General features: G+C 35.0%; 1 protein-coding gene across 1 annotated transcript in view; it reads left to right on the top strand.

Annotated features, from left to right (window-relative positions):
- Positions 1-5,148: 5,148 nt before the first annotated feature.
- Positions 5,149-11,130, top strand: part of TTLL7 (tubulin tyrosine ligase like 7) — a gene marked incomplete at both ends in the record, with an annotated part of 43,047 nt that continues 37,065 nt past the window's right edge. The window contains 4 exons of the mRNA XM_079536159.1: positions 5,149-5,173; positions 5,360-5,488; positions 7,130-7,251; positions 7,686-7,753. Coding sequence (XP_079392285.1) covers positions 5,149-5,173; positions 5,360-5,488; positions 7,130-7,251; positions 7,686-7,753 — 344 coding nt within the window. The remainder of the gene's footprint in view (positions 5,174-5,359; positions 5,489-7,129; positions 7,252-7,685; positions 7,754-11,130) is intronic.

The following is an 11,130-nucleotide window of genomic DNA, read 5'->3' as shown; positions in this document are numbered from 1 at the left end:
GCTAGTGTGTGGGAAGTGTGGTGTACATCGTTTTTCTTGTTTGTTTTGGTCATTCCAAGTATTCACTTTATGTAAAAAATTTAAGGCATGTTATTCTTCTAGACTTTCTGACTGCTTGCTGTATTCCTCTGTAGGTAAGCAATACAGATGTAAAACATTCCTATAATAGGATACTGGAGTTGCATCTCGTTATTGATGAAGACAGAAGTTCTATTTGGATCCCCTACAGTGAATTAAAGTAGATAATAACCTGGGATTTATAACCAATTCTGCCTTTAAAGCAGTTTTTATAAATCAGGTCAGTTGCTGTTAGAGAGGCTCCTGCCGATCTGCAACCTTTTCCAACTGCTGAATTTCTCCTTTTTTCATTCGTAAAAATATTTTTAAACATTGTATTTTAAACGATGTACCACATCAAGGCCCAAATACTAAGCTGTGGGGAGGAGTTTGTTTTTACTTAGTGCTTTGTAGATTCTGGAGTTTCTCACCTGTTTATCAGCTGTTTGAAAAGTATTACTACCACCAATATACTACCACTAATAAAATACTACCACTGAGTGCTGTTTGCAGTTATCTTAGTGAGGTTGTTGGCCAAAACATATCATGTTCATTACAATACAGGAGATGAACTAGCAGTCCCCATACAGGCACCTTGGTACTCCCAGTGAAGCTGAGCAAATTGAACAATAGTAGGAAGTGATGATACAATATGGTAAACAAGTTAGTGATTGTGTAAGAGCAACTTTCTTGTACTTTCATGACCAGAGAGAGCTTTGAATAGATGTCTCTTGTGAGTACACTTGGTAACATATTCAAGTCTTGATTTTTGTTTAGCATTTTCGCATTAGGTGCTGAAATTGCAGGCAGATGTCTACTAATTTATATTTCAAGCTGCTATGGAGTATCCTCCTTGTTGCTAAACATTCTTTTGTGACAGTTTGTCAGAGTATTTGTAGGCCATGTGTGATGATTGCAGATTGTCTTCAGGTGGGCTAAAATAGCTTGATGATCTGTGGGCCTGGAAAATGGGAGATGCTATGGGACAGACTTTGTGTGGGGCTAAGGTGTGGCTCTTGAAACACACAGGTCTGTAGAAATGCTGTATGTCCCTGAACTTGAGGCCAATTTCCTACTAAGCCAACAGCACCAACTTGAAGCAAGCACGTAATAAGTAGGAAAACCCTTCACTACTATGATGAACACAGATCTAAGGGAGCAAAAAATCTTAGTTATTTAGGTCACACTGAAAATACCAAACTCTGATATTTGCTCAGTTTATGCTCAGCAGTCTGCTTTCCCTTACGTCTTTTCATGTTTCTGTGAAATTTTTGTTATTTCTATTTTCTGTGTAACTGGGGAATAAGAAGGGGAGCACTGTGCTTTGCCCTTCCGTATCTGTGGTCATCTGCCAAGTGGTGTAATTGCATCTGGAGTGCACCTCCATTGCAGGGTGAAGGCTCCTCATGTCAGGAGCTTTGGGGATTTCTTCTGAGCTGCTGTGCATTTCCAGATGCTTTTGACAACACTGAGTAAATTGCACTAATAGACTCAGATGAAAGCAGTCTGATAGTTTCAAAATCTATATTAAAATATTCAACTGTTGGTAATTACTTATCTTTACACAGGGAGTCCAGTTAATTCAAATAAAACTGGCAATCCAATTTTTGTAGAGCATCACCTCAGTAAATACAGGAAAAAAAAAGTAGAACAGTGAGAAACTTGAGAAATGTCTGTTGTCTTTGAGAGCTATTGTCATAGATACCACAGCTTGAGCTCTGAGGTCAAGATTTCAGTTTATATGTGTAAAGCTAGGTACGTGCAAGGCCTCATGACTTTTCAAACTGGTTACCAAACGTGGAGTGATTTGTTAGTAAATTATTCTATCATTCTTAATGCTTAAATCTATTAAACTACATCTATTTTAAATGTACATATGCAAACTAGCCTTTTTTTATTTGAGTACACAGTATCAGTTTAATAGTTACTGATGGGATCCTCACTTCCTTGGAGAATCTCACTGATTTTGAGTGCTCTTTGGAATAGATTCTCAAGTTGCACTGTTTTATTTTAAGTTTGAATTTGATATTCCCCCGGTCTCTATTTTGATCTGATTAAGTCAACCGTTTTCTGGGATGCTTGCTCTTTGGGGAAAAAAGGGCTTGATGACGTGAGAGATACTATTTAGTGTTGGAAAAATAACCTTTTCATTTCCATACTGCATCAGGACTGAAAGTGAAGGATCATGAAAGGCAGAGGTCATGTGGAAGCACCGTGGAACAAGTAACTTGGGAAATAAAGAATGGTTTGTTCAAAAATGCTTTTATGTAATCTAGACCAGAAGAAAATCTTTTGGGGAGCATAATAACTTCTTCTGATGAACTTTAATTTTGTAATAACAAAAAAGAGCTTTTTTTTTTTTTTTAATTTTTTTTTTTTATTTTTTTCCCTACAGCGAATTACAGCTTGTAACCAAGGAAACAAGCAGTATTCCATTTATTATAAAACCTGGTTTTCCTTCTGTACCCGACTGCACCCAGGCGTCCTCCTAGCCTCTGTTACTATTACTTTTGTCCTGTTACTTTTGTGCATCTTCTTGAAACTGTTCCCTTTGATGGACTGAAACATCTATCTTGGTCTCTGTGTGAGCGCAACCTTGTTACCCTTAGCAAGAGTACCTGACCTCAAGAAGGGACCTCCTTGTTTCGCTGGCCATTGCTTCCATGTTTTTTTCCGTGTCTCTGAATGAAGATTTGACATCTATTAGAGGAGTGCATAATTCAGCTGTGATGATTAAAATTCTCTCTTTTATAGACCTGTCAATAGAAGAGCTTCTTCACAGATCAGTTTGAAGAGATTTTTCTGAGAATTACTCAATCTAGTGACTTTGTTTTACATATGGCCTAACTAATTGTCCTCAGAGTACTCCAAAGGTCACCATAAGTCTTTACTATCCAGTTGTGGATGCGCGCCAACAAGTTGGTTGGCTGGTAGTCCGTAAGGATGGGAGCTGAGAATTTCTATTACAGTGTTGAACACTACGTCTGTAGATAAAATATTCATGCCTGGGTGTTTGTGGTCCCTATTAAATAATCTGAAAAGCATTCTACTCTGAAGAGTAGAATATATAAAGAAAAAGAGGAAGTCAACAATGTAGTGTAGATTTGAGCTTTATGGACTACTTTCAGAGTATCGTGATTTTATAGAAACTCAGGATAGATATTTTTCTCTGTTGCATCAGCTCTGCAAGTTGCTTGATTTTTATTGCTATACGATAGCTTGTAAATCAGAGTATATTTGTAAAGGCTGCCATTTCTAACAGGGAAATATTAGTCATTTTGACATTTTTTCCAAACTTGAAGGTTTTTAGCCAGTACAGCTGTGAAACAACTGCTAGGAATCTGTATATATGCATACAAGTCCTTAATTGGCAAACAGACATACTTAAGTGTTATTCCCAGAAACTAAACATGTCTTGTACTCTGGTGGTATTCTTAGCTTGAGAAACAGATAACGTGCAGTATCCAGTGAGTCACTGTGTCCAGTACTGCTTTTCTTTAGCTGTGCTGGTAAAGAGGACGCATGCTTCGCTTTCACTGTCTTTGTATCTAATTTTAGCAGGAGGACTTTCAGGGCACCTTCTCAGCTGAGGATGTCCAAAGTATTAAAACCTCAAAATGATCTGCCAGTTTTGACTCAGTTTGTTCTCAGTGTCAAACACTGTATCTACCTCTAAGGCTCTGCCTTTTATTACCTGTTGGATAAATACAGGTTTCAGAGTTAATTTGCACAACTCTGAACAGACATGAGGGTGATGTTTTTGTTTTCTTTCAATCAGAAATCATAAAAGAACATCATAATCTATTTCATTAGAGAGCTTTTAAGGATAGCTTCTCTCTTGAAATGAAGGAAGATCTTGCAGCTTAATCTACCTGTTTTTAGAATTTCTTACCATAAATGTGACTTGTCTGGAATAGAATAATTATTCTCTCCTTCTCTCTATTAAATATACATACAAGTAATGCTGTGATAATGTTGCCAATGTACATCTTGCCCAAACTTATGATAAAATTCATTTCACATCACAAATCATGGCTAAAACTTGACTTTTTTACTGCAATTTTTGCTATATATAGCAGAAGAAATTCCTCATGCTCTGTACAAAGTTATTTTAAGTAAGTTTTGCAAACACCGCATGCAGCAGTATGAACTCATCTAAAGCTTGGATAAAGAACTTTAGCCAAAGTCATGCACCTGTTTAGACCAGAATTTCCCTCCTGAGTGTTTTTCTAATGTTTTAGCTTGTTGTTCTCATGTATGTGGGATTTTCACATGTTGAAGTGTATTCTGAGATTAAAAAAAAAAAAAAAAAAGTGAATGTTTTTAGCAATAGACATGAAAATTTCAGACAAATGATTTAGAAACTCACTGTTCAGATACTTGACAAGCAAGACTGTCTTTCAAATTTCATCAGTTGTGTCATGAAGCATCTTGAAACTGTGGTCATGTATTACAGGGTGATTACTGACCAATCATTTCTAAAAATGCTGATAAAAAAGAAAGTGGAAAAAGGTTATTAAAATAATTTCAATTATTTTCCCTTTGATATCTTAAAATGCATAATGCATGGTGTCTGGTTTCAATATGTTAATTTAAATATGGTTTTAAATTCCTATAAATTCACTGGGATTTGAAAAGTCAGAAATTTGCCGTCTCAGTTGAATTCAGTATTGGCTGTTTTCACTCCCCAGTCTTCTGCACATAAATGAAAATAAGGCATTGAGATAGTATAATCTTGTAAATTAATACTGCAAAATTATTTTTCCCTGAAACAAAATGATTGAACTGCATTAAAGTTTTACATCTACAATAACTTGCTTTATCCCTGAAGTGTTACTTTTGACTTATTAGACACAGTTCCATAGTTAGTTTTCTACTTTTTATTTTTATTTTTTTTAGGATTTATGTATAAGAAAATGTCTTGTAACTTTTAAAACAAATAATTCTCCATTCCAGAACTAATATTTGCTACAGCCAGAGACCGAAATGGTACGAATAGAGTGTTAAAATCCCATCATTTCGACAACTCCATCATTTTCTGAGAACCTGGAACATAATTTGGGCTCTGCTTCAGCACTGTCTTAGATTATAATGCCATCCTTGCCTAATGAGGGAGGTATGCAGGTCTTATATTTTTTCTATAGTCTATTAATTATTTCTGTTGTCTTGTACCTGTAAGTTGCAGTGAAGCTATAACTGACTAGTTTTGATGCTACTTGATGGTATTATGGTTTTAGTTCATTTGTATACATTTTTTAAGACACAAATGTTATGTTGATAGTTAAAACGTTATTTTTCAAAGATAACCATGGAACTGCTGCTGTGACTTTGCAATCGGAACTACCCTACCAAAGCACAATTAAAAGAAAAGTCAGAAGGAAGAAGAATGGAGTCATCACTGCAAATGTTGCTGGCACAAAATATGAAATTGGTAAGATGCTACATATCTTGTTTTCATCCTAATAACCATTGATGTGAGTGAATTGCTAACTAATGGGGTGAATTAATGGGCTCTGCAGATTGACAGTGAGTCAAGTCCAAAGGATTTTATTTTCTAGGAAACCTTAGTTCTTTTTTTTATAACATTGTATTGATGATTTTGAACACTGTACATCTACTACTCATGGAAGGGCTTTGAAGTGAAAAAAACCTAATTAATCAAGGTGTCTGTGGAAAAAAAAAAAACACCTTAATTATGAATCAGGTAAGTGTTTGAAGATATACTTAAAGCCTTAGAAGATGAACGGTGTAAATTTAATGTTGAATAGGCTTATTACTATATGGAGGTTTCTCAATTAAAATCTAATAAAGTTTTACATTTTAATGCTTGGGGCTACTATCACATTAAATTTATAGTTTGCGTTCTGCTGTGGAAGAAAAAATGTGGAATACTAGAATATTGTAATTTGGCCTCAGGCTTTTTAATTGTGTGTTTGTGGGAACAGCATGGTATTTCTGTATAGTGGTAGAATAGTGGAAGAGAATCTGGGAGGCAGCACTAATGCTGATTCTTGATTAAGAGCAAATAATAACACTGAATATATGCACAATGAGTTTGTTCTGATAGTTGTCAAACAAACAAACAAAGAAAACCCCCACAAAAACCCAAAAGGCGAAGAGTGAAGATGTGTAGCTTACCCTTCTCAAAAGGATAATTATTAGTGACTGAAGAACAACACTTCCTCTAGCCTTATTTCTTTTCAATTGTGTAAATATTTCAACGGATTTTTCAGAGACTGCAGGGCTATTAATTATTTCAGAGACTTTCAGTAGCATCTGTGAATCTTCAAAATGAACTGTCTAGGCTGGAAGCCAATGGAGAGTTTCTCTCAGGTTCAAGTTGAACTAATAACGACAAACTTCCAAATTCCAAATTCATAGTACACTCAAATAGACTTGCTGATTTTTTACCAGGTGGGGAAAATGTAAAATCCAGGGATGTGCCTTCTCTAAAGAGATGGTATCAGAACAGACTTATGGGTTATATGGGTGTATATAGTTTTATGGGTAGCGCAATTAATAACTTAAGGCAGAAAATATCTCTTTTAAATTGCTTTATTTTGTATGTTTTTCAGAAAAAATCTATCTTAGAACCTGTGTTATGCCTGGCACAGACAGACTTTTCTCTTTTTTTTTAATCTTCAAATAATGTGTGCATGCGTTTTTGTAGCTGTAGTATTCTTGACTAAAGAAGCCTTGTCCCTTCTGCAATGATGCTTATACGCATCGTATTTTTAAAATTAACATAAATGATGGTCAAGATTAAATCTAAAAGCTGTGCAAGTGGACCTTTACTAGATCATTGTGGAATAACTTGAAGTTATTTGTGGTTCCCCACAGTGATTGCCTCTCATTTAAGCACTAGTACGAAGTCCTATAATGTTGTAGTTACAGTTTTGAAGTAAGCTAATGGAAATATTTCGAGTTAAATAAGAGCTTGCATTCTAATATTGCTCTTAAACATAGGGTTGAATGTTACATATGTTCAAAATCTTGATTATTTTTTCAAGTTTTGAAAATTAATGTGTTTTAGATAGTAAAAATATTCCTTAACTATGCAATTTCTCTGTAGTACGCATTGTAATACAAGAAATGGGATTTGTGAAAACACGCGATGAAGATGAAACAGCTAATCTTATTTGGAGTGATTCCGCTGTGCAACAGGAAAAGATTGCTGAACTTCGGAACTATCAGGTAGAGCCATAGTTTGTACTTCTGACATGTTTCAGTAAACTGTTTCACTTGGTGTCCTTCAGTAATACCTTTTGGTCAGTTGCGTGTACAGAGAGGGAAAAAACAAAAGAGCAAAACAATGCTAGGCAGACTGTAACAAGACTACACCACTACATATTTTGAAAACTTTATTCTCTTTTATGTAGTTATTTGTTCATACCATTTGGAATCTGGTGTTTAAATGTTTGGAGCTATTCTTTCATGCTTTTGTCTGCCCATGAGATGCTATGAATAGTCACAGTTAACAGAAGATACATTCCCTTGAATGATTTAGATGTAATAGTGACTACATTTGCCTGAGCATGGAGTTGAATGTTTTGAGTGATTATTGGTATTGATTTTACCAGAAAAGCTAAAAAGTATCCGTTTACTTTCTCTTCTTACTCCTCCCTCAGAGAATCAACCATTTTCCAGGAATGGGAGAGATCTGCAGAAAGGATTTTCTGGCAAGAAACATGACTAAGTAATCTTTCTTTTAGTACTAAGAAGTTTTTTTTCAGTGATTTAATGCAGTAAAATGCTGAATTATTGCAAGGTTTGTTTACCTTTAAGAAGAGGCTCAGAGAGGAAAAGAATAATCTTCAAAGTTCCTCTGGCTTTTGGTCATGGACCTGTAGTACCTGTCTGGGCTATATTTTATCGTTCTGGTTGACTTGAGTGGGAAATGATTTGGTTCAGCTTTGTGTCTATTGCTGCAGAATGCCTGAAGTAGCTTGACATTATTATGTAATACATGTAATATATAGACCCAGAAATAGTTCATGTAATGCTAGAAAAGTATAAATGACAAGTATGTGAATAGACATTACTTGTTTTTAAAATAACCAATGATTATATTTTTGTATATTTCACATTAAAAATGTGAAGTGTTTTACTTTTAATGTAAGAAATGTCAAATAAGCTAATTTGTCTTGTTTATACATTTGCCTTCCTTTAGTGAAATAAATGAGAATTATGTTAGCTTAAAATCTGTGAGTAAGACCTGTGAGAAAACAAAAGTAAATGATGATTCATCAGCTTAGTAATAAGAAAGAGCCTAGAGAGAGATGTGTGTGAATGTTTTGATCCTTCTAACCTAAAGTATTTTAAACAACAGTTTTAAAAAGTTAATATTTTGGGCCCAAATTTTACCTATACTATATTTGCCCTTACCAAAATAGAATAATTTTCATATATTAATATATTTAATGTAATCTGTTCTCTCTTTTGTGTCCTCTCTTTCTTTTTCTGCTTTGTAAATACTATGTATCATATGTAGAATATATGCAAATGGTATATGTGCATTGCTATGGTGCCTACAAATCCTGCTTATGGACCAGAATCTCCTTGTTCTGGTCCATAAGTATCTGCTGCTCAGGAGCTTCTCACTGCCCCTTCCAGACTTAACTCTAAGTAAAAGCATGGAGATCGACTGATACAAGTAGCTATTTGGAGACTTCTTTGAAGCAATGGAACAATTTTGATTAGCTTGAAAGGCAGCACTATCCTTGTATATTGCCACACTTCTGTGGTTTAAAACAAATGTTCAAAATGAGCAAGAGGTTGATGTTGTCATGCACATGTTGTTTTCTAATACAATCTCATTATGCCTCTCTCAACCTACTGAATTCAGAATTTGAAGCATTTTAAAGATGCTGAAGGTGGAAATTGCATATATTAAAGATGACTTTTTCATTTTCTTCAAAGAGAATCTACAAATGTCCAGAACTTACTTATCTCTACATCCATTTCTTGGGAGAAGTAAGCAAACAGCATAAAGAGGAAAGTGAGAATGAAAAGATTTAGAATAAAATTGTACACCTACAGTGATACTAAATCGTTCTTCATCAGAGGAACCATTTTGTTTCCATATGCAGAAGGGTGGAAGGGAAACAGTGTAATATGTAGTGAGTGTAATATGTAAGTTTATGTAACTTCTTACCTATTTCCTAGCAGGGAAAGTATAGGAACATAGCAGAAATGAGTGGAGGAAAAAAAAAATAGAAGGTGGCATTTTAGGGCCAACTAAATCTTGTTTTCTATAAATGGTCTCAGATGCAGTCTTCTATGTGAGTGATGAGTGTGCCAATCAAACAGGTCAAACAATAAGTATGGCAAAAGGTGTGCAGGTGGAATGGGAAAGGGAAGAGCCATGCATGAGATGACTTTTTATGCAACATCTTTGTTGTTTACCTGTTTACATTTAAATGAACTGATTGTGGACAGAGGACTTTCTCATTCCCCACTAATTTCTTTCATACATGAAAAGTCAGATCTTGAAACATAGGCAGTGGAACCTGTGTTATTTGATTGGTAAGTCAGTTCTTCAGAAACCTACATTTTGTACAAAACACCTTTGATTCTTTTGCACAGAATGCACTTGGAGAAACAAGAGCAAGGTCTGACCAGTGAGTTAAACAGCACTCAAAAGAACAATACTTGCTTTTTAATTCTCAGATCTCAGTCCTGGTAAGGACTGCAAGGCTAGAGGACAGAATAGCACAGTGAAGAAATGGCTACCAACAGTAGTAGATAACAGATGTACTAGCAAATAGAGCTATTGTAAGGGGATAGGTCTTTGTTCAGGAAGCTGCTTGATGTTCCTATACCATTTGTGAATAGGGCCAGGCAGGAAAGAACAGAGCTGAATTCTTCTGTCAAAGATTTCAGTGTGCACCAGAACTTGTAAACAATGATAAGTATTCAGCTTCATATTATGAAGTGTTTGTAGTCTACTCAGTTATGCGTAAGATTAAAAAAAAAAAAAACAACAAGGCACACAGAACTGATGTAATTGCAGTCAGAAAATAATCTGTAATACCATCAAGTTATATACTTCTAATATTGAATTCTATGAATTAATTAAATAGCAAGTTTCTGTCATGTAACTTCAGGATGTGCAGGATAAATAATTTGGAGAGAAAAGTGAACGGACGAAGAAGTTGCTTTTTGCCTAAATATAGTAATATAACTATATTTAATATAATAATACATAGTAGTATATAAAGTCTAGTTTTAAGTATGCATAAATAATGATTATAATATTATTTTATTTTATTCTGAATATTTATTGGCTTTCATCGGGTTAGATTTTAAAAAATGATTGTTACATTAAAGCTGCAGGAGCACTGAGTCTCATGCAGTACTTCAAGACTACTTCAACTGTTGTGGTTCCTGCTGAGCTTTTGTTGAGTAGTTGGCTGAACAAGTTGGTGACAGTCTATCTATTATACCAGTAGGTCTTGGCTGCAGTCCTAGTCTTACAGATGCAGTTGGCTGTTCTGTTTCTTCTGCTAGTGTTTGAGTCACTTAAAGAAAAAGTGCTTTATATTGTATGAGGATTGTGTGGGTTCGGAGCAGAAATGAAATATTGAAATGATATTGTAAGTCTCCTTTACATTTAAGTTATCCTGACGCCATTAGCTTCCATTAGAAAAGAATAAGTATAGCTAAATCTGGAACTAATTAAAAGATATTAAAATTCACCATAGTGCCATTTTAAAAAACTAGAGTCTGGGCAATTTGCTTTGCCAGCTGAAAGTTGCATGCTTAAAAACAAGTGATCTGTGGATATTTGTATTTTTGATGTGTCCACCCTAAATGCTACAGATCGTTGTCCAGTTACCCAAGCTAACTTCACAGAAAGCAGAAAGCTACATATGGAGTTTCAGGAGTTCTGAGTACCTGAAACATGCCAACTGCTTCAGTATTTAACTCAACTAAGATTAAATTTATCCTGCTGACAACTGAGGTATGCTAGTCAACATAGTACACCTTAGTCTAGATTGCTTGTTAAACTTGGCTGCTACAGTATGTATCCAGCCAGCACTGCCAACCTGGTGTGGGTATATAAGCTTTCTA

This window comes from Tetrao urogallus, assembly GCF_951394365.1.
Source record: "Tetrao urogallus genome assembly, chromosome: 5".
NCBI lineage: Eukaryota > Metazoa > Chordata > Aves > Galliformes > Phasianidae > Tetrao > Tetrao urogallus.
Note: the sequence above shows the minus strand (reverse complement) of the source record. Positions and strands in the feature narration are given on the sequence as shown.